General features: G+C 39.4%; 2 protein-coding genes and 1 long non-coding RNA gene across 3 annotated transcripts in view; all 3 read right to left on the bottom strand.

Moving 5' to 3' along the window:
- Positions 1 to 10,008: 10,008 nt before the first annotated feature.
- The window catches only part of LOC116061885 (NLR family CARD domain-containing protein 3-like), a 181,199-nt gene continuing 166,608 nt past the window's right edge, over positions 10,009 to 24,599 (bottom strand). The window contains exons 6-9 of the mRNA XM_035995091.1: positions 13,451 to 13,624; positions 12,058 to 12,231; positions 11,083 to 11,129; positions 10,009 to 10,867 (exon numbers count right to left, since the gene is read on the bottom strand). Coding sequence (XP_035850984.1) covers positions 10,296 to 10,867; positions 11,083 to 11,129; positions 12,058 to 12,231; positions 13,451 to 13,624 — 967 coding nt within the window. The 3' untranslated portion in view covers positions 10,009 to 10,295. The remainder of the gene's footprint in view (positions 10,868 to 11,082; positions 11,130 to 12,057; positions 12,232 to 13,450; positions 13,625 to 24,599) is intronic.
- On the bottom strand, positions 19,258 to 20,602 carry LOC116061868 (receptor-interacting serine/threonine-protein kinase 3-like). Its single transcript, XM_035995106.1, has 5 exons — positions 20,382 to 20,602; positions 19,967 to 20,016; positions 19,676 to 19,828; positions 19,486 to 19,568; positions 19,258 to 19,363 (listed from the first exon to the last, which is right to left on the bottom strand). The coding sequence occupies exons 1-5, from the start codon at positions 20,438 to 20,440 to the stop codon at positions 19,271 to 19,273; spliced, it is 438 nt and encodes a 145-aa protein (XP_035850999.1). The 5' UTR covers positions 20,441 to 20,602; the 3' UTR covers positions 19,258 to 19,270.
- The window catches only part of LOC118492941, a 48,647-nt gene continuing 45,207 nt past the window's right edge, over positions 21,160 to 24,599 (bottom strand). Inside the window, exons 2-3 of the long non-coding RNA XR_004895834.1 lie at positions 21,418 to 21,560; positions 21,160 to 21,337 (exon numbers count right to left, since the gene is read on the bottom strand). This is a non-coding gene — a long non-coding RNA (uncharacterized LOC118492941). The remainder of the gene's footprint in view (positions 21,338 to 21,417; positions 21,561 to 24,599) is intronic.

The raw sequence follows: 24,599 nt of genomic DNA, 5'->3' as shown, positions 1-24,599 counted from the left end.
TCTGATATAAACCTTTATTTGCTTTATAGCTTAGCTTAGCAAAACAACTAGCCTGGCTCCGTCCAAAAGGCAACAAAATCTGCGATCAACTCTAAATCTCACTAATAAACAAGTTATATCTTGTTGAATCTGTACAAGAGCAAGGCTAGATGACACATTATATCTCGATGGCAATAGGAACTTAAAGTTAAATTATTTTACTTCCATGATCAAGAAGTAGTTTCACTGAGTTTGATTGAGCCATGTTTAGAAATTGTTTTAAAGAAAACATTTACAGCATTAGTTTTCACATCTTACATCATTTTATTTGGTCTTTGTTTCAGAGAGTGCCCATTTTAAAGAAGTGGACGTTGTTGATAACATTCGGAAAGACCCCCCACCAATTCAGGTGAGTTTCAAACAATCGCTGCAGCCTGCTGAGACTCTTATAAAGAGACATTCACTGGTCTTCAACACTCAGGAATGATTTTTCATTTAGCTTCACAGAAAGTCTTAGTTCCTCTTAACCCAGAAGAATGCCTCACAAAACACAACATGTTAAGTGAGCTTTGTAGGGCCAATTGTAATGGTAAGACCCCGAATTGTAGGGCCAATTCGGGGTCGGTTTTGAATAATTTACAGAATGTGTGACTGTAGCACCGTCTACCTGCCGCGAATCATTCTGTGACTTCATGGGAAAAATCTGAACCGGGCAGAGGCATTACTAAAAACTGTATAAAAATAGTGTTCTTTTCACTGTTAGTCTTGTTTGCTGTTACAGGTTATTTGAGACCATTGCATGAAAAATGACAGAAACATTAAACATTAAAAAGTTACATATAGTCACTTTAAGGTCAGAGTTCTATTCCAGAAATGTTATTGTCCCCATGAACACATTTTTACTGAGCACTTCACAAACTGCTCCAGAATTTGTAATTTGTGTAAACACAGATTTCCAAATCAACATTTTTCAGTTTCTACTTGAAACAATTTTATCATAACAATCAAAATCAATGTTTTGATACCAATTTTTTTAAACAAACAAAAAGTTCCATAGGGTGATGATGTTTTTTGGTATCTTTTGGATCTTTGCAGGGACGAAAGATGGAGATCCCTCGAAAAGTTGTCTTGGGAATTTTAGATGATTTGGGAGCCGACGACTTTGAAGAATTCAAGTGGCACCTGCAGGGAGTCCTAAATGACTTCCCTGCAATCCCAAAGAGTAAACTGGAGAATGAAAACAGGGTGAAAACAGTGAATACAATGTTCCAGACCTACGGCAAAGACACAACTAAAGTCACCAAAATAGTTTTAGAGAATATGTATCAGAACGAACTAGCGCAGAAGTTATCAGAGACCATGAATGAATGAAGTTTTATTTCGACCAACAACAAATAAACAAAAAACTTAAAGTACATACACAAAATATTTCACTTTAATAAAAAGCAAGAATGAGCTAAATAAATAAATACTATTAAAGGGGTGATTGAATGCAAAACCGATGTTACCTTGTCATAGTTGAATAATGAATGTTTAGTGGGTAACTAGGACATACATAGAACCTCAAAATCCCATTGACACCTCTTTCCTCTGCAAATCTCACAATTTAAAACTGCCTCTGAAAACGGCTCATTTGGCTCTAGTCTCTATCTTTGTCACGTCCAAACATTTACATAGGCTACACCACTGATCTGAGGTCAGCTTAGTTTTCTGAATAGGTCGCGCAGATCTCAGAAATTGTATACATTGCTCATCTGCTATTTTACCACTAAATTCACTTCGGGGACTTTTTTATGCGAGAAATCAAATATGTAGAGGTCAAATATGGGCCGTTTTATGAAAATTGATGTCTAATTGCAAATTTTGTCAGAGTTCAGCGGCCGGTGCTGCCTCGCCGCCCGGCCTGCCTTCCTTCACAGACCCCGGCCTGCTGTGAGGTAGATGGAGCTCTGTCACGGCTGGCAGCCCACGGCACTCCATACCCGTGCAAAGTCACCGTTTTTTGGGTTAATGGACTACCAAACGCCGCTGCCCTGACAGAGCTCCAGGGCCTGCAGCTTCCCTCTTCCTGCCAAATGGCCGGTGTGTGTGAGTGAGAGCGCGGTCAGCGAGCTTGTTACACCAGCAATCTCTTACCGCAGGTTCCAATTAATCTTCAGTCTAACAGCTATATTATTGCATAGAATGTATTAACCCAAAAACAGCTAAAAAATATATTAATTTGTGTGAGTGCTTGAAAACATATTGATTTGTATTGCATTTATGATGGGGACAGTTTGGGTAGAGGAAGTTGGCCGACCACAAAACTGTTGACTCCCAGCTGCATATTCTGTATGAGGGAAGGGAGATGGACTGCGTATAAAAAAGCCAAATGTTTAAATCTGCATTGCTGCTTTAGAAATGTAATCATGCTGATAACTATGCTGCTAATGTTATTATATTTGCAAATTTGCCAAATTGCCAAATTGAAATTGATAAATGTGTGGATTACTTTGTGACTGCCTGACGGAGTGTGAGGCAGCAGGGGAAAGGTTAGTGTAGAGGTGATGGGTGGAGCGCTGAGTTCCTGTTCTGTTCTTGTGTAACCGTGAACGGCTGTAATGTATAGGATATCTACCATGGCACATGTAAAGCCTTTCTGCACGTGTTATAACCTGTATATGCATTAAAAGATATTACCATATAAGGCCACATGAAGTGGTGAGACAACCCATGCTGAGACGAGGGGAGTGAACTGGTCAATGTATGTGTAAATAGAGGTAACTCGCCGACAGGCACGCGTTGGTTGTTCTTTTCTTGGGGCATTTTGTACCTGAAGGACTTCCATACTCAGCATTCATTGAATTTACTCTGTTAGGGACTTAGGGACATTTTCTTTTCATTTTTTCATTTCAATTTAGCTTGTTTGCTTTTTAGACTTTTTGCTTCAAATAAAATAAAAATACCTGAACTCAAGATTGAGTTAGGGAACCAAAAACTCTCGTAAAGATTTTTGTGCTTTTTTGGAAGACTTTTTCTCTTTTTCCTCCACCCCTGCTGTACAGCCGGGGGCCACCCTTACGGGGGCCGGTTCAGACTCCTCTGTAACAGCTCCCCTCGGGCAGTACTTTTTCTGTATAGGAGGTTAAAACGCCCGTGATTAGGGGACATCTAGGGTGTGAAATAACTCCTTTTAATATAGGCCAAAACATCCGCTCTGCTGACAATAACTAGTGTTAATGTATGGCAGAAGAGGGCATAGTAGACGCGAGGGTTAACAAGGGGAAGGTATAAAAGGAGTTGGCTTTTAAAATGCAAAGTGATATGAAGCCTCGGTAACTGCCACATCGCTCATCAGCACCTAACGAAACCCCTAAAGTTCACAAAAATGCATTAAATTGAAATCGGACACCAGTGTTAGCTTTATAAGACCTTGGGGTAGATGTTATATAAGTGGCGTGACGAAATTCAAACTGTAAATATAGCTACTCTAGTTATGCCGGCAGCTGGCGGCCAGCCAGCGTCCGAGCCCAGAGTATTCCAGTAGTCCAGTACCCAGGGAAATGGTGACTTTCACTGGGTATGGAGGTTGCCGCGTCAGACTGTGTGGAGCTCCTAGCTAAAGTCCGACACGTCTTACCAAATTTGCAATTAGCCATCAATTTTCGTAAAACGGCCCATATTTGAGCTTTATATAGTTGATTTCTCGCTTAAAAAAGTCTCAGAAGTGAATTTAATAACGAAATAGCCCGACAAACAATGTGTAACTTTGCAGTGTCTGAAATATGAGATCTGCTGTCTCGTCTCCAATGTGTTTCTATGGGGTTTGCTCAAACCAATCAGCGCGCAGCTCATCTAAATATTCATGAGCAGACCATATTTGGAAGAAAAGCTCTTGTTCCAAATAGAGCCATATTCACAGGGTAGTTAAGGACCTAATAAAATAGCATTCGGGCAATTTTCAGCCCAACCAATGTTACATACTCTATTAGGAGACCTTAAAGAACAGTGTAAAATAACCTATACAATCACTTAATCACCCCTTTAAATAAATACTTTTGTCCAAAAAGGAGTATGAACAAGCAAAATGCTTTTTGGGTCCTACCCTTTTTGAAATGTCCATACCCTTATGAAAGCGTTTTTTATCTATTGTTTTTCAATAAACAGCGATTAACAGCGGTTAAATGCTTTCTTCAAATCTATAAAAAAACACCATTGCATACTTGTGGTTGTCAAGTCTCCAATTCATTCCATTAAGACCATAGAAGTTGATTGATTTGTTCTGAACCCATACTGACTGTCCATCAACAGCTGATGCTGATGAAACTGTGCAACAGTACAACAAAATGTTTTTCAAGTATTTTTGAAAACTGGGAAAGTAAGGACAGTGGCCTATAGTAAAACTATGTTTTCATTTTTCCTTTTACTTGAAAAAGAGATGATTTTGATTGATCAGTTGCAAATGTAGATTAGAGGGACTACAATACCAGACATTATTTTCTTAATACGAGTCATGTCTATACCATTCCAATCCATAGATGTATTTACTCTTTAACTTAACAATATCAATGATTTCATATCTGTCAACATCTCTCAAAAAATTGTACTTGGATAACTTTATGGATAACTTGGATAACTTAATTTGTTAACACAAATTATTAAACACCTCAACCACCTCATTCACATAAGTGATTGTCATACCTTTGTCAGTGAAATGATCAGTGTAGCTAGTGTTAGTTGTTTACATTTACTAATATTATCAGTTAATTTATTTTATATTTTTTATATTTACTTTCTGTATCTTTATTTCTATATTTTATAAATTCTCTAGGATATTCTTTTTACCTGCAGGCATTTAGCAATCCCTTTGTGATCCAGTGCCTATCTAAAGAATTTGATTTCTTACTGTATTGGTTCATTGAACAGTTTTTATGATACAATGTCATGAATATATCTAAAAATACGCCTAGGGTCCTATCTTGCACCCGGCACAGCGCAAAGCCCGAAGCAAGTGTCTTTGCTAGTTTAAGACCGTTGTTAATTTCCAGTCCATTGCCCACGTCGTTTAAATAGCAAATGCACCTGCGCCCATCTGTGCGCCCATGGGCGTGCTAGTCGTATTGCTATCTTGAGGCAGCGGCAAGTGATCGCGCCATTGACCAACAAAAACCTGGTCTAAAGTCAATAACGCAGCATGCATGGATACAGGGTTAAACCTCATTGGCTCTTATCAGTGTATATCCGTGTGTACTTCGCCCACAGCAATCCCAACAATCAGTCCCAAAACCTCCCAGTTAGAGAGGCAATGTCCTAAACATATTCTTTGCAAATCTTTACAATCAGCACACATACAGCAGACATCCGGCACCAGATGTCAGGCTTTATCCTGGAAATGTACTTCCGTTGATCCATAGTATGGTCTAATGTGACTCCATACATATATTCTGGTAAGTGGTGTCACATTCATCAGCATTATTCAGGGAATTCTTTTAGGATATGGATATACTTTAGAAGAATCAGAATCAGAAATAGCTTTATTGCCAAGTACGTTTTTTACACATACAAGGAATTTGTTTTGGTGTTGTAGATGCATGTCACACAATAAAAAAAATCAAGTATTAGAACATAAACAATATAAGTATAAATGTATGTACACAGTATGTATTAAAAATAAAACTAGAAAACTGCCAACCAAGGCATTTTATCTACCTCCCTGCAACAACTGGGGAGTTGGACTTCCTCTGCCTACACCTCCTCCTACCTTCACCCTCTATCTACACTGTCCCTGAAAATCAAATATCCGAAAAGCCTTGGGTCGTCTTCCTGTTGACCACGAACTTGTTATCCTTCCGGGTCAAAATAGACAAGGTGCTTTTCTCAACGATTATGTTGCGCTTTTTCAATGCTTTTTTAATTCATGGTCAATAAACTAAATGTATATGACATTATACCTAATTAATTATTTTGACTAATAGTTAGGATCAGAGCATGTTGAATGAATCACAGACTAGTTTATGTCAAAGTTTAGTCCGGATACTGTTTTGAAAGCATTTAAAAAAAAAAAAAAATGCTATAAAATTGAACAAAATACCCAAAATTCAATGAAAGTAATCATTCATTTTACCTCCGAAAGAATATTCAATGGAAGCCATACATCCAGGTATTCATGTTACTTTGGGAAACAACAAATGTCTAAAATAAAAACGTTGAAAACGGGTCAAATTTGAGCCGAGGACAACACGAATGTTAAACACGAATACGCTCGCGGGTGAAAACATCAAAATATTTTATCAGATGTGCCTTTCGTTTAGACGGCGACGGCGTTTTTGGGGCTTAAAAACGCAAAAAAGTGAAACCACCCTCCAGAGTGGAAATCTTAAAAACGCTCCATATTCAACGTCCTGTCTACAGGGGGAAAATGCACGCATGCATGTGAATGTGTGTGTTTGTGTGTGTGTCTATGTGTATGTGTGTTTTTGTGTGTGTGTGTGTGTTTGTGTATTTGTGTGTGCCGTGTGCTGTGTGTGTGTGCCGCGTGTCTGTGTGTGTGCCGTGTGTGTGCATTGTTTGGAGCAATAACACCGCCTCCTTGTCTGTCCAGACAAAATTGTCTGCCTTTGTTGTTTGCTTCACGCACCTAGCCGCCTGGTGTGCAAACTAAAATTTCACACTTTTGCGTCACCATATGCACGCAGATTTCCCCCCCAAAATGCTCGTCTAAATGGGGGATAAAAAGTGAGAACGTAATGCCACTTTTGCTTTTTCTCTTCAGATCGTTTCCGTCTAAACATAGCCTTAATTCTCTGGTAAGTCATGCATATAACTGGTGGTGGTGAGTGAATGACACAATGTCCAAAATAGTGAATTATCTTTGGGTGATGTTCCCATTTATTGTAAATGAACAGAGCAGACAGTTTAAGTTTAAGCTTAAAGTAAGCATATGCATATTTGCTCAAAATGACTTTCCATTCCCCTGATTAATATCACCTGTGACCAGTGTCTCCTCTGTACATATACTACCATCTAGTGGTCAAAATGTTGTAGCCCTTACATTACATTACTCATCTATTTACACACATTACAAGAATTATAGTACTCATGCTGAATGTCTCCTACAATTAAAATGCATTGTGACATCCACAGTTCTCTTTTATTTGAACTCTCTTTAAAAACTTTTCCTTAAGATGTTTGATGTGTCATTAGTGAGATGCCCACACACAAAGAGGATAGAAAACTAACTAAATGACTGGAGAGATCAATATGAGGAGATTATGTCATCATTTCTGAGGAAAAAAAAGAAATAATCAAAATCAATGAGCCAAATAGGAACCAAACTGAAGCCTTGTCCACCATCAACATTTAAACCACAGGACTGGAAGTAGTCGCCCTCCTACAGAGAACACAGAGACACTGAGGAACCATATGACTGGAACCCATACCCAAAACAGGGATAAAGAGGTTCAGTGAATGTGGTGTTGAAGGTGTGGAGGTGGATCAGTGAGTCAGATGAGACTCTGTAGAAGGACAGAGAGCCAGCAGGACAGTCCACATACACTGCTACTCTGTTAGAGACAGAGGAGGAGGAGATAGGGAGGACCGTTTGTTCTGCTACTGTGCCAGACAGAGTAACCATTATCAGAGCAGTCCAGACTCCAGGACTGATCATTCACTCCAAACATACAGTCAGCACTGCGTCCTCTCCTGGTGATTCCTCTGTAACTCACTGATACACAAACCCCTCCTGTTTAATACATAGTTTGTCAGACTCTGTGATCAGATCAGTTTGATATGTTATGGGTTTCACTATGGGACTCATTGCAGAATGTTAGTTTTAAAAATACAAGGACAAGGATTAGAACTAATTTACCTTTAATCATTATTGTTATGAAACAATTTAAATTAGTTTTGAGGTTTGTGTTGTATTATCAACTGGCTTGACATCTTTGAGTTGATTCTAAAAGCATTTACAAGATCTCTGAGAACAAAACGACACAATGTAGGGTTCAGTTGACAATGTTTGTGTATTGTTGTTGTGCAAAGGGGGGGAGGGAGGGTTTAGTGGTCCTTTTGTTGTCTGATGAGCTGTATGGTGCAAGATGGGTTACCGAAAGGATCAATACATGTCTATCTATCTATCTATATTTTAAACGTTTAATGAGACACACAAGGATATATAGACGTTTTATAACAATCCCTCCAATCACTTACATGTGAGAGTAGAAAGATTAGAAAGAGGCTCCATAGGAAAGGAGGATTGGTTCAAGGCAGATAAGACCACGTCCACACTGCTCTCCCTCTGACAGATTAGATAGAGACTCAGGCCACATCCACACGTACCAAAACAATCTCTCCCCCTCCCCCCGTCTTCCCTGGCATCGTTTCAAGAATGTTTGCGTCCAAACGGATCCATTTGTAAATGACTCAACACGCTATTTTATATTCCAGGCCTATAAGTGCCACTGTTTCTGCTACAGAAATTCACCAAAAATAGAAAAGAAGAGGAGAAGCATGCGCATAAAGCTTGCACGTTGTATACAAACAGACAGTAGAAGAAGAAACCAAACACAAGAAGACGACGACGAAAATGGCTAGTGCCAGAAAACCAGAATTGTAGGGGAGACCGATAGTGAATTGTTGAAAAAAACTGCATCGTCAGGCAGTGCGTTTACAGGATTCGTTTGGACGATCGGCCAAAACAATGCAAAATATGTGCGTTTACACCAAAAAGCATTTTCATGTGGATGGCCCCTAAATCTTCAGAAACGAAAACAGTGTTACAATTTATTACACCAATTTATGATACCATTAAAACAAATGAGAGAAGCTTTGTTAAAGGTACTCTAAGTGATGTCACGTGTTTTTTAGAATACAATATGTTTTGTCACATACAGCAAACATCTCCTCACTATCCGCAAGCTGCCGGTCCCCTAAACACACTGTAAAAAAACGCCGCACACGCCAACAAAAACAAAGTGGTCCAACCTGGACCATGCAAACATACAAAAACCGTGTTCCAGTGTTCAGCCATTAATGGACAAGAAGGATTTGGGGAGGGGGGGGGGTTAGTGCGCTGAAGCACAGAAGGGAGGGAACGGGATGAGGAGGAGGGAGGAGCGAGCTAGTCTTTGTTTTGTTTGAAAATACTTTGAACGTCAACAAGAAGTAACATCACCCAACATCGCTTAGAGCACCTTTAAGAGGTTTTACAGAATGGAATATAAGAGACAACTATTTTGACAGGTTTTCAGTAATTTGCTTCATTTGTAAATACTGAAAATGTTAATCAGTGTTAAAGCTGATCTTAATTATCTTTTGATTGTATACCCTCCTGTTGTATACTATGGACATCCGGAATTGTTTGTAAGTGGTAACACTTTGTTTACAAGAGGTCTACTAGAGTTAGAATTGTCATACACACAATTTCAACACGTGGTAATTTAAAGGTGCTCTAAGCGATGTTGGGTGACGTCACTTCTTGTTGATGTTCGAAGTATTTTTAAACAAAACTGAGGCTAGCTCGCCCCTCCCTCCTCCTCATCCCATCCCCTCCCCCTCCCTTCTGTGCTTCTGCGCACTAACCTCCCAACCCCCACCCCCAAATCCTTCTTGTCAGTTATTGGCTGGAACGCTGGAATACTGTTTGTTATGTTTGGTAGTGCAGGTTGGCACAGTTTGTTTTTGTTGCCGTTTGTGGAGCCTGGGCTGTCTACATAGACCACGTTTTTTTTAGTGTGTTCAGGGGACAGGAAGCTAGTGGATAGTGAGGAGGTGTTTTTTTACAGTGTGTTCAGGGGACAGGCAGCTAGCAGATAGTGAGGAGATGTTTTTTACAGTGTGTTCAGGGGACAGGCAGCTAGCAGATAGTGAGGAGATGTTTTTTTTTACAGTGTGTTCAGGGGACAGGCAGCTAGCAGATAATGAGATGTTTGCTGTATGTGACAAAAAATGTTGTAGCCTAAAAAACGCGTGACATCGCTTAGAGCACCTTTAAAAACTGAAATAGATTTACATTTGTTAAAACCCATTTAAACTATTAAACTCATGTGAACATTTGTCTTTAAACCTTTATTGAAATAAATCGCTACAGACATTGGCAGCTGATATCAAAGTCACCACAGTTTGAACACAAAACGTTCTGCCCTGAGAAGATCATTTAACCATTTCTAAAAAGAAAAAGAACATTTCTGTCATTAAAGACACAATCAGTAAACCACAGTGAAGACTCGTCCACCACCAACATTGTTGACAAGTCGTCTCCTTCAGAGAACACAGAGATACTGAGGAAGAAGACTAATGTGGCAGAAGTCAGCAATGTTAGTGTTTCTCTTCTGTCCTTCCTACAATGAACACAGAGACACTGAGGAGTCCAGTGGAAGCATCAAAGACTCCACCCCAAAACCACATCCAAATCCAAACCCAGGATAAAGAGGCTCAGTGAATGTGGTGTTGAAGGTGTGGAGGTGGATCAGTGAGTCAGAGGAGACTCTGTAGAAGGACAGAGAGCCAGCAGGACAGTCCACATACACTGCTACTTGACCAGAGAGGAAGCTGAAGGAGTATGGAAGTTTTTTGACAGTTTTTCTTTTATTGTGCCAGACAGAGTAACCACTATCTGAGCATTCCAGACTCCAGGACTGATCATTCATTCCAAAAACACAGTCAGCACTGCATCCTCTTCTTCTGATTCCTCTGTAACTCACTGCTACACGAACATCTCCTTTAATCTTGACCTCCCAGTAAGAGCAACCAGTCAGACCATTTCTACACAGCAGCTGTTCCCACCAGTGAAACCTCTCTGGATGATGAGGATATGGCTGCTCCTCTCTCACACGTGTCACCATCCTGTTGTTGTCAGACAGTTTGAGGTGTCTGTTCATTGTGTTTATGTCCACTGTGAGTTCACAGGAATCTGATGGAGAGAAAAAGACACAACAGAGCAGCAGTTTATCATCAGACACACCTGAAGGCTTCATCCTTTGTTTGTGTGCTGATGTTTAATTTCTAGAAAGTTTAATGACACGTTAGTATTTTTTTAATGAATTAAAACTTCATAAGCTTTTAATTTAAAGAGAATCTGACTATGGGTTGTTTTGTCTTCATTAGTCAAACTGAATCCACACTTACACCTCCTCACACCAGGTTTTAACCTCTTCACTCCATCGTGGTCCACCCTAGAGGAAGAAACAAATTCAGAATGATTTTCTATCCAACATGAGTCCTAACTGCTGTTCAACATGAAGCTGTATTCCTCAGTTGGTCAGAGTGACAATAAAACGGCCAAAAATGATACATAAGCATGGAGACAATGTAGTCTAGCAGAAAGTATCTCCTGCACATCTGCCAATTATTTCAATTATTTGATGAGTAACCGGCAACCTTGCACTGGATCTTCTAGATTCAGTGATGACCGTTACGCAAGTTACGCTTTGCATTATCGCAGTAAAAGCAAACAAAAACGATAAAACATGAAGTAAATCTTCAGCTAGCCTCCCAGCTATTGCACCTGCTGCTGCTAATTGTTTGATGGGATCTACAGCTAACATTTGCAGCACGGAGGAGCCCAGTAACTTGGAGAATCTCTGCTCTGCTCTATTCACCGATATAAAGGCAGTGGTCACCTTTCTGCTTGACTCAGCTCTCACACCTGTGAGTAACCCTGTGTGCAATACAATCCACCTTGGAAACCCATAGTCAACAGATCAGTTTTGTCAAAACTGGTTTATCCAATTACTGTGACAGAATAGCATAATGTTAATGAATGACGGCCATTTCCGCTACAGCGTCGTCATTTACGGTAACGTCACTAATTAAACAAAGCACCATAGATTAAACACCACAGACGGACTAACTGCTACATTACTTAAACACAGGTAAAGGTGCTTCAGTGGATTTCGAAAGCCGACTGGACTTGCAACTGCGGGTGGGGCGTCCTCTGGTCGGAATCCATAATATCATAGTATTGCAAACACCTTTGATGAATCCAAGCAAAAGTGTGACCAATCTCATTAAGAAAAACATTTGCATCATGATGGACCAGAGTGAGACATGAAATTAGAGAAATTAGAAGCATCTGCAGTATGTGAGCTCTTTTCGCCATACCTGAGAGTGTCCAGTCTCCAGTTTGGATCCTCAAGTCCAGCTGACCGCAGCTTCACTGCTGACTCTCCGGGATGATTGTAGCTCAGGTCCAGTTCTCTCAGATGGGATGAGTTGGAGCTCAGAGCTGAGGCCAGAGAAGCACAGCCTTTCTCTGAGATCAGACAGCCTGATAGACTGGAATTAGAAAAATATCATAACAGTGTTTTAGAAAATGGTTAATTTTCAGAAGAAAAATCCCACAGATGTTGACCATCTCAGGGCTCTATATCATTTAGTCACATTTTGTGACTATTTTTGGAAACAAAGTGACTGTGTCTTATAACTAGACTTGTAAATATGCCAACCATGTTTTTAATGCAGGGTTTCCCCATTATGACACAGGTGCAGCACCTTAGCAAAATATGTCAGAGATGTCTGCATATTTTGTTTTCTTTTCATATGTGGTTGCTCGGCTGTAATTTGTGGTTGTGCTTGCTTCCTTTCACACTAATACACACAAATGTTGAATTAATGCCTTTCATCTTAATTAACATGAACCTAAAGCTAGATGAGAAGGATTTGAAAGAGCAGAACACTGACCCGAGAGTCTCCAGTTTACATTGTGGACTCTGAAGTCCAGCAGAAAGCTTCTTCACTCCTGAATCCCCCAGGTTGTTGTTACTCAGGTGTTACTCAGGTCCAGCTCTCTCAGACTAGAGGACTGGGAGCTGAGAACTGAGGACAGAGCTTCACAGCTTCTCTGTGACAGGTTACAGCCACTCAACCTGGGGAATGATTAACAATGAAAAGAAATTTGTTACGTACTGTATACAATTAAGCTTATTTAAAATTGTTCATATAGCCACCTACAGAGCTTTTTTGGAGTCTTTGACCACTGGCAGCAGCCTCAGAAGAGCCTCCTCTGAAGCATCATATTTCTTCAGGTCAAACACGTCCAGATCTTCTTCTGATGACAGTAAGATGAAGACCAGAGCTGACCACTGAGCAGGAGACTGTTTATCTGCAGAGAGACTTCCTGATTTCAGGTACTGTTGGATCTCCTCCACTAGAAAATTATCATTCAGTTAATTCAGACAGTAGATCATTTAGTCACATTTTGTAACTATTTTTGGAAACAAAGTGACTATGTCTTATAACTAGACTTGTAAATATGCCAACCATGTTTTTAATGCAGGGTTTCCCCATTATGACACAGGTGCAGCACCTTAGCAAAATATGTCAGAGATGTCTGCATATTTTGTTTTCTTTTCATATGTGGTTGCTCGGCTGTAATTTGTGGTTGTGCTTGCTTCCTTTCACACTAATACACACAAATGTTGAATTAACGCCCTTCATCTTAATTAACATGAACCTAAAGCTGGATGAGAAGGATTTGAAAGAGCAGAACACTGACCCGAGAGTCTCCAGTTTAGATTGTGGACTCTGAAGTCCAGCAGAAAGCTTCTTTACTCCTGAATCCCCCAGGTTGTTGTTACTCAGGTCCAGCTCTTTCAGACTAGAGGACTGGGAGCTGAGAACAGAGGACAGAGCTTCACAGCTTCTCTGTGACAGGTTACAGCCACTCAACCTGGGGAATGATTAACAATGAAAATAAATTTGTTACGTACTGTATACAATTAAGCTTATTTAAAATTGTTCATATAGCCACCTACAGAGCTTTGTTGGAGGCTTTGACCACTGGCAGCAGCCTCAGAAGAGCCTCCTCTGAAGCATCATATTTCTTCAGGTCAAACACGTGCAGATCTTCTTCTGATGACAGTAAGATGAAGACCAGAGTTGACCACTGAGCAGGAGACAGTTTATCTGCAGAGAGACTTCCTGATTTCAGGTACTGTTGGATCTCCTCCACTAGAAAATTATCATTCAGTTAATTCAGACAGTAGATCATTTAGTCACATTTTGTAACTATTTTTGGAAACAAAGTGACTATGTCTTATAACTAGACTTGTAAATATGCCAACCATGTTTTTAATGCAGGGTTTCCCCATTATGACACAGGTGCAGCACCTTAGCAAAATATGTCAGAGATGTCTGCATATTTTGTTTTCTTTTCATATGTGGTTGCTCGGCTGTAATTTGTGGTTGTGCTTGCTTCCTTTCACACTAATACACACAAATGTTGAATTAACGCCGGCAGGTACTGTTGGATCTCCTCCACTAGAAAATTATCATTCAGTTCATTCAGACAGTGGAACAGGTTGATGCTTCTCTCTGAAGACAGATTCTCAATGATTTTCTTTTTCATGTACTTTACTGTATTCTGATCGGTCTTAGAACTACTTCCTGTCTCTGTCAGGAGGCCTTGTAGGACAGTCTCATTGGTCTGCAGTGAAAGACCCAGGAGGAAGCGAAGGAAGGAGTCCAGATGTCCATTTGGACTTTTTAAGGCCTTGTCCACAGCACTTCGGTGTAGATAATGTATAGTAGATCTGTCTTTAAATGGTTTGGACCACCATTTTGCTTCTGACAGCAGGCTGACTCCAGAGTTGGTGAAGGTCAGATGGACATGAAGAGCAGCCAGAAACTCCTGAACACTCAGATGGACAAAAAAGAATACCTTGTTCTGGTACAGTCGTCTCTCCTCTTTAGGCATCTGTGTGAACACTCCTGAGTAGTCTGAGGCTGCTGTGATATCGATGCCACACTGTCAGGTCGGATTCATAAAAGATCAGGTTGCCTTTCTGCAGCTGCTCAAAAGCCAGTTTTCCCAGAGACTTGATCATATTCCTGCTCTCTGGACTCCAGTGGGGATCTGTCTCAGCTCCTCCATCATAATTGATTTTCTTCCATTTGGTCTGAACCACCAGGAAGTGGATGTACATCTCAGTCAGGGTCAGCTCTCCTCCCTCTCTGGTCTTCAACACGTCCTCCAGAACTGTAGCAGTGATCCAGCAGAAGACTGGGATGTGGCACATGATGTGGAGGCTTCGTGATGTCTTGATGTGGGAGATGATTCTGCTGGCCTGCTCCTCATCTCTGAATCTCTTCCTGAAGTACTCCTCCTTCTGTAGGTCAGTGAACCCTCTGACCTCTGTCACCATGTCAACACACTCAGGAGGGATCTGATTGGCTGCTGCAGGTCGTGTAGTTATCCAGAGGCGAGCAGAGGGAAGCAGTTTCCCCCTGATGAGGTTTGTCAGCAGCACATCCACTGAGGTGGACTCTGTAACATCAGTCAGGATTTTAGTGTTGAGAAAGTCCAGAGGAAGTTGACACTGATCCAGACCATCAAAGATAAAGACAACCTGGAACTCTTCAAACCTGCAGATTCCTGCTTCTTTTGTTTCACTAAAGAAGTAATGAACAAGTTCCACCAAGCTGTACTTTTCCTCTTTCAGCACATTCAGCTCCCTGAAAGTGAATGGAAATGTGAACTGGATGTCCTGGTTGGCTTTGTCTTCAGCCCAGTCCAGAGTGAACTTCTGTGTTAAGACTGTTTTCCCGATGCCAGCCACTCCCTTTGTCAACACTGTTCTGATTGGTTCATCTCTTCCAGGTGGAGTTATAAAGATGTCTTCTTGTCTGATTGTTGTTTCTGGTCTGTCAGGTGTCCAGGACGCTGTTTCAATCTGTCTAACCTCATGTTCATCATTAACCCCTATAGTCTCTTCCTTTATGACGTAGATATCTGTGTACATCTGATTCAGAAGGGTTGGGTTTCCTGCTTTAGCAATCCCCTCAAACACACACTGGAACATTTTTTGTGAATTAGATTTTACTTTCCGCTGGCACGCAGCAGCAATCTCTGAATAAATAAATCAATGAAATCAATAAGTGTTTGTTCCAGTGAATGTGAGTGTGCACATTTCTGTATTCATGACATCTATTCAGCTCATTTGACAACTAGGTGCTGAATATGTTAACTATTGTAGAACAACTTTTACAACAACTGATATGTTTGGTGTCCAAGTCATGCATCCATGAAACAAGAAGGTGTAGAACTTAATTACAGATTGATTTAATGTTGTCCAAGCAGTATCTGACAGTGACATCAATGTGTGCCAATTTTGTGCAAAACTAACAAAAACAGCATTGTCTGCATGTGTTTTATAATTTTTTGTTCTTAGAGACACTTACAATGTTTTGTTTGTTTGGTGGCTTGTTCTATAAGCAAAGATGCAAGACAATACATGTCTTTGTAGATAAGAGGGAGACATTAGCTACAGAGCTAAAGTTTTTTAAAGTCTGTAATGCATAGGTGCATGATCTTGTGTCATGTGTGTGAGTCATTGTGATATGTTTAATCTTTGTTACATCCCTTTTGTTTAAATCAATAATGATTATTACTTACCTGCAAGTTCTGAGATGCTCTTTGATAAATTCTCCACTAGATCATTTTGATTGATCTTCACTAAAACTATTCTGGTCACTTTAATAGTGTTTATACCGTAGGTCTGGAACATCATATTCACTATGTTCACCCTGTTTACATTCTCCAGTTTACTCTTTGGGATTGCTGGGAAGTCTCCTAGGACCCCTTGCTCCTGCAGGAGCAACTTGAATTCTTCAAAGTCATCAACTCCCAAATCTTCTAGAGTTCCCAAGAGGACCTCTTGAAGTGTCACCATTTTTTCTTCCTGCGAAGATCCAAAAGATATCAAAAGAACATCATCAACATGTAGAACCTTTGTTTGTTTAAAAATATTAGTATCAAAACAGACCAAAAAATGTTAATTTGGAAATCTGTGCTTACACTAATTAGGAATCCAGGATCATAGATAAATGTGAAAAAACATATTTGGAAGAGTGCTCAGTAAAACATGTGTTCATGGGGAAAATAAGACTTGACACCAGATATTAGTCTGTGCCATCATTTAGTTGTCAATGCAATTAAAATATTACACTGCATTAAATAGCTTAAAAAACTTTCACAGAATTGAATTGCTTTTATTATGATTCTCAAATGCAAATTCTCTGCACACAAATGTGTATCATCCGTGCATTCATTTATATCATTTAATCCAAAAAACAAAGAAATACAATCAAATTGTTATACTTTTCCTGGGCATCAAAAAAAGAAGGCCCTTATATATTCCAATCTCAATTTAGATGGATACACAGTAATTAAATTATGACTTTAAAACCCCAATTCATACCTTATTTTGTAAATACCCAATAACTGTATGTCAATGCGGTGTATGGTTCTTCTCATTGTGGAACATATCTTAAATGCAGTGATGCAAAGTAAAATAAAAACACGTAGGACTAGGTCTTTGTTGTGCCTTGATTGATAACAATCACGTCTGTATGTCTGTAAGTATGAAGCAGCTGCAAGTAGCTCGTTAGGTTAGCTTAGCATAAAGACTGGAAACAAATGGAAACAGCTAAACTGGCTCTGTCCAATGGTAACCAGCACCTACAAAGCTCACTTAACATGTTGTGTTTTGTGAGTTGTTCTTCTGGGTTAAGAGGAACTAAGCCTTTCTGTGAAGCTAATTCAAACATTTCTTGAGTATTGAAGTTAATGTCTCTGTATTAGAGTCTCAGGAGGCTGAATTATCTGAAACTAACCTGAATTGGCGAGGGACCTGTCGGCATGTTATCAACAATGTTCACTTCTTGAAAATGGTAACTCTCTGAAAAAAATACCATATTAAATTAAATTAAATTTATAGTATCCAATCATAACAAGAGTTATCTCAAGACACTTTATAGATAGAGTAGGTCTAGACCACACTCTATAATTTACAAAGACCCAACAATTCCAATAATTTCCCCAAGAGCAAGAATTTAGTGCAACAGTGGCGAGGAAAAACTTCCAATTAGAGAGGAGTTCAGTGTGTCAAAGGAAGTCCCCCGGCAGTCTAAAACTATAACAGCATAATTAAGAGCTGGTGCAAAGCAAACCTGAGCCAGTTCTATAAGGGCTGGTAGATAATTCTGACGACTATGAAGCGAAGCAGAGAAGGGATGGGGTGTCGTGTCTGCAGAAATACACCCTCCCCCACCGGTCTAGTTGAACGCTGCAACTCCTCACTCCCTAACTATAAGCTTTATCAAAGAGGAGAGTTTTAAGTTTACTCTTACATGTGATGATGGTATCTGCCTCCTGAACCCAGACTGGGAGCTGGTTCCACAGGAGAGGAGCCTGATAGCTGAAGGCTCTGGCTCCCATTCTACTTTTAGAGACTTTAGGAACCACAAGTAACTCTGCATTCTGGGAGCGCAGTGCTCTAGTGGGACAATAAGGTACTGTGAGCTCTTTAAGATATGATGGTGCCTGACCATTTAGAGCTTTGTAGTTCAGGAGAAGGACTGTAAATTCAATCCTGGATCTTTCAGGAAGCCAATGCAGAGAAGCAGAAGAAATTATGTAAGATGTGAAAACTAATGCTGTAAATGTTTTTAAAAACAATTTCTAATCCAGCTAAACATGGCTCAATCAAACTCAGTGAAACTACTTATTGATCATGGAAGTAAAATAATTTAACTTTAAGTTCCTATTGCCATTGAGATATGTGTCATCTAGCCTTGCTCTTGTACAGATTCAACAAGATATAACTTGTTTATTAGTGAGATTTAGAGGTGGTGGCAGATGGATTTTGTTGCCTTTTGGACAGATCCAGGCTAGTTGTTTTGCTAAGCTAAGCTATAAAGCAAATAAAGGTTTATATCAGACAGAATTGTAAACTCGTTACATTCTGTTTCCATCTTCTGTCAGAAATTTACTTCACTGACCGATTTCCGTGTGGGAGGGGAAGTTGATTTCCATAACTAATTTCTGGTCTGAGCTAGCTAACTTCTGGTTTAGCACAGTGCTAACTGAAATCATGCTATCATGCTGCACTTCTAGACTTTCCAAATGATATTGAACCGAATTTTGATTGTAAAATGAATTCCATTTAAAACAATTTATCCGTGGTTTCATAGCCACAACAGTAGTTATGGAGTAGGCTACAGGGGAAGCCTATGACATTAGCACAAGTTAAACTAACTTGGCTGTTATTTCCCAGAGAGCCCAGTGCCAAGAGTATGTACACAAAGTAAAAGCTAAAGAGACAGGTAAAGCGATGCGGCTACTCACGGTATGCCAGATGGCCAGTACACCACCGGAGCCAATTAAAAACAAAGTGCCAACAACTGCTTGACAACAGCATTAGTCACACCCATGGCGTTGGTTGGCTGATTGGCTCGATTCTTCTTTATTTATTTAGAAAAAGCTGTTTCATGTCACAATGCTGGCTGAATCAGTTAAATTAATTGGGTGGACGAATTAAAAGGTCTGAAACCAGGCAATAGTAATATGTAAGTACAGACCTGAAGCCTGAGCAGTTAGAATTTCCTTGTCTTCCTTTTCCTTTTGGTCCTAGAAAGTAAAAGAGAAAGAGCCTGTTACACAAAATGATAAAAAGAGTGATTTGCTGTATTGTGTAAAAATCTTTGTCCCTCAGCATGACTTGAGTTTTCATGAAGAGATTTGTTTCTCACCAGTTTCTTCAGCACTTCATGGATAGTGTCAAAAATTGCATGTTTGTGCATCTGATACAGTTCTTCTGTCTTGGTTGTACACTCTGTTGAACACAACATAGAGTACAGTTGCGACGTTAGAGCCGGGCATCACAAGCTACTTTTATTTGTCAGTTCAGAGCTTTAGTGGAAAATTAAGGAGTTTCCTCACCAAAGGCTCGGGGCCTTTCTTTGGGTATATTGTCCCAACATCTCTGCATCAGTTCTGTCAACTCTGTCAACCCTGCAGCATCACCCTTAATATTGTCTATTGGTGGACGCTGTCCTTGTGGGACGCGAAGCTCCACTATGGCGTGGTGTGCATCTACATTGGAGAAATGTACAAGCCTTTCTCTACAGCTCAGCACCAAGAAAACTAACGCAAACACTTTCTTGTACCATGTGTCATGAGAAAAAACTAAGATTAAGATAGAAGATGTATTGTGACACATCAGTCTCTTACCCTTATATGGTTGTTTCCCTGTGAGAATGGACCAAAGGAGTATCCCATAACTGAAAGATGGACAGAGAGAGTTCAATGCCAGGATTACTATCTATGTCATTACAATCACACCCTGATTGTTTGATGGATAGGGATCTTTTTTTCATCTGTAAATTGATGATCATGTGAGCATTAGGACATTCAATGATAACAATGAAATCAGTGCCTGAACTCACCTGAGTATATATACTATAATACTCTTACCAATTCCCTCACCTGTAAAGGACTCTGTCACTGATATGTTGACTCACTGTTAAGACTGAACCTGTGTTAATCTTTGTAGACATGGGGGCAGGAGTGATCCCGTCTCCACTTATCATTTATCATATGATTAATAAAACACACTTATCCAAGTCCTTGTTTGGGCCACTTATACCTGCAGATATCAGAGGCTCGTTTAGGTTCGTATCTTAAGCCAAACGCCTCCGGGGGCATGTAGCTGACTGTCCCTCCCTCTTCGTCATCCTTCTTGAATACCGAGACGCTACAGGAAATCCGAGCAAGGCCAAAATCTGTAAGCTGAAGAGAGGATAAGCAAAAACGAGGCAGAAAATGTTCTCTACTTTAATTATTTCTTATTATGCCATTTTCTACATTTGCTCCATCTACCTGCTATAGTTACTTTGCAAATTAAGATTTTTTCAAGAGCTTTTAAAATATATTTTGTGCACTTCATACAATTACAGCTGAAACGTTAATCAATTAGTTAATCAATTAACCTACTCGATTGACAGAAAATGAATTAGCAACTATTTTGATAAGCAACACTCAGAAAATGAGGAATGTGATGGTTTTAATGTTCTTAAGATCTTATCTGTCCATAAACCTTACTCAGAACTTTAATTTAACACATGTTCAAATTATTTGTGTTTTGATATTATTATTTCATGAGCTTTAATCCTGTCACTCTCATGTGGAGTTTGATTCTTCGCGCAACAAGCTCTGGCGACATGAGAGACAAGCAAACCTCAGCTTAATCAAAACATTGTGTGAGTATATGTGTGTATAATTAAACATTTACATTATTTTTGTAATTGAATGATTCAAACTTCCATTTAGTCGATCATACTTTTATTGTGATGCTTTTTTTATTTAGTATTTTTAAAGAGTGGTGTTGCTAGTCTAAGTAGAATATAGTTCTTCCACCCCTGGTTACCTGTAGGGAGGCCAGTGATCCTCTCTCCATGAGCTCCATGACCACACCAAGCTGTGTTGCCCAACCAGAGTTGGGGGGTTGACCCTTGAAGACCCCTCGGACACGAATAACATGCGGGCTGCTTGCTTCTTGCTTCTTGCATCATCTTGATCTCACGCAGCAAAGACGTATTGGTCCTGTGTGTGTTTCTTTGCATAATTAGTGATTCACTCAACTGCATGTAACTGTAAACAGAAAACTCTTTGTAAGCACTTACCCATCGTCATAACGAAGCAGTTTAATGGCCACGTCACAGGCCCACTGACGATGCCTGGCTTTGTAGATTTGTCCGAAACCTCCGGAGCCAATCCCCTCCCAGCCCTCAAGGCTGGAGTTTTCAATGAACTGAGCCATAGTTCACTGGAGGAGCAAATTATTTATGATAATGAAACCTTTACAGGTCAAAAGAATAAGTGTATAATTGTGTTTCATTTACGGCCGTGTCCTCTGTATGTTACAAAAACGTCTTGTGTCACGGTGAGACATGCAAATTTCCCGCCCCTTATGGCATGCTGTTCCATGCAAACAAAAACTTTGCAATTTGGCATAGTGAAGATTTTGATCTGCTGCTGATCCAATCTGAGAAGAATCTTTGAAGCCTCTAGGAGGAGCTGTGAAAAGTTCAATACCTGTTAATGACATGTTGTCTCATGACCTATTACATCATCGTTCGAGCTATCGACTATTTCTTTGCAGTTAAGAGGATTATACCAACCAAACAGAGACAAATCAGATAAAACCCCAAAGAGGATTTTCTTTTTTTAAATTGCATAAAATACATTAAAAACACATTCACAAATTCAAAATGGCCAACTTCCAGTTGTTAATTGGAAATATGTCTGAAATGATGAAAGCATTGTGGGTACTACATCTTGTCAATATTGGAGAAACTATGTCCAAAATAGGGCATTCCACTTCCTAGGGGGTGCTAAACACGTGATCAAAATCACTGTAAAGTCTCGCAATGCTTACAGGTTTTAATGTGTGCACGTGTCAACTTTTATTGTTTTTTTCAAGTATAGCAAGGGCAACAACAAAACAACAAAATACATATGTCAGTATATCACTCAAAATGATTACTAATTTAAACATTGCTGCAAAGATTTGTGCGTTTTTGTGAATCCTAAAGTCATCAAACAGAATGCAAATTAATGCTTGAAATCCAAGATAGCTGACTTCCTGTTGGGAGACAGGAGAGAGCAATGATCCCGTCAAATTTCATGAACATACAAGGAACATTATCCCAACCCAAAGTGTGCTTATGGGGAGGCCATGTAGTCCACTGGCCACGCCCAAAACCTAATCACTGCAGAACTTTACAATTTATGCCAGTGCTGACGACTGTAACAACTTTCCTAATTCATTGAGCATCCAAAGCTTCTCAAAAATATGATTGTTCAGCAGAATATTAATAATCTCTACAAAAGCAATTGGGTCATTCTGTGTTAGTTAGTTTGTCTACATTTTCTCTTTCTTAGCCACTAAGTCCCCTCCCACCCTGGGCTGGCTCTGGTCCATCTAGAAACGGTTTTAAAGCCTCTGGGGACAGCTGACACCTGAACTGGGTAACACTTTATAATAACCATAGCTAATAAATGGTAAATTGATAGTGAATTAAACATAAGTTCCTAGTTATTTTACTGATAACTAACAGCAAAATTATAATAATAATGTTTACGTATTGGGCACCGGGGTAGCTAACCTGGTAGAGTTTACATGTATATCTTTCTAAAATCATTGTTCCTTTTTACCCACCAAACTGTCGTAATTCAACTATGACAAGGTAAACTCGGTTTTGCATTCTATCACCCCTTTAAATAACTATCAATTATTTTACTACTTTACTATAAATTATCATTTATTAGCGATGGTTATTATAAACCAGCTCTGCTCGGCACGGCTCGGCCGCAGTGCCCCGTCCTTTTTCCATAGCGACGCCACAGGAAACTGCCATGACCTAACACAACGCACACACAGAACGTAGAAGGTGTGTTGTTTTTCATTCTCAGCATGTGGCTGTTTGCCAGAAGACACATTTTGTTTCAAAAGAAGCTGGAGGCAATCTGTCGGACCAGTTAAGACACTCCATTTAAAAATTTAAAAGCAGCAGCTTGTAAAAGTTAACACCATAAGTAAATAACCTAAAACATCAGACAATAAATCAGTCTAGAAAATACAAACTCTGCATATCTGAATATTTCATGCTGTCACAAACATACCATCATCAAACTAAATGACTCGTATCAAACTCAATGTTCAAATACAGCTAACATGAGACACTGGAGCAGCTGATCCTGGACCAGTATAATTAAAGACATGAAATAAGGTCAACGGACAATGTGTCTCAGGACAGTATATGATATGAGAATTTTGTATAAAAACCTCAAAAACATATGTTACAAAATCTAAATTCTAGAATAAATGACTTCCATATTATCCCCAAATTAAGTGAAGCCCCCCAAAAATGTGTTTTATAAAGGCCTTAATTGGAATATTGTACCTAAATGATCACAAAGTGAGTTATATCAAGGATCAGATTAATTTAAAAACAAATTTGGAACCGAAATTGTAAATACGTCTGAAATAATGAGAGCAATGTGTGTAACAAATGTGAATATCAAAGCAACTATGTCCAAATTATAGCCTTCCACTTATTAGGGGATGCTATGAAGCCACTAAACAAGCATGAATTAAATTGCTGTAAAATCTTGTAATATTCACATGTTTTGTGGGGTTTTCAAGTATAGCAAGGGCAACAAAAAAAAAATCAATATATCAATTGAAATAATTACCAGGTTGAACATGGCTGCAAAGTTTAGCAAGTTTTGTTTTACAGTTTTTTTTCGATTGCTAAACGACCACGAAGCCACACCAAAACTAACTACAGTCTGCATTACCAACAGTCACCTGAGTCACATTTGAGTAACTTCACACAAATCAATATTTCCTTGTATATCACTCAAAATGATAACTAGTTTGAACATTGCTGCAAAGATTTGTGCGTTTTTGTCCATCCATGTCATCAAACAGAATGCAAATTAATGCACGAAATCCAAGATAGCTGACTTCCTGTCTTTCAATGAATCTGATCCTTAATATAACTCACTTTGTGATCATTTAGGTGCAGTATTCCAATTAAGGCCTTTATAAAACACATTTTTGAGGGGCTTCACTAAATTTAGGGATAATATGTAATTTATTCCAGAATTTTGATTTTGTAACAAATATGTTTTCAAGGTTTTTATATAAAATTCTCATATGATATACTGTCCTGAGATGTCTTTAATTATACTGGTCCAGGATCAGCTGCTCCAGTGTCTCATGTTAGCTGTATTTGAACATTGAGTTTGATACGAGTCATTTAGTTTGATGATGGTATGTTTGTGACAGCATGAGATA

The sequence above is a fragment of the Sander lucioperca genome, chromosome 19 (genome assembly GCF_008315115.2).
Source record: "Sander lucioperca isolate FBNREF2018 chromosome 19, SLUC_FBN_1.2, whole genome shotgun sequence".
Lineage (NCBI taxonomy): Eukaryota > Metazoa > Chordata > Actinopteri > Perciformes > Percidae > Sander > Sander lucioperca.
This window is presented reverse-complemented; position numbering and strand designations above follow the sequence as displayed.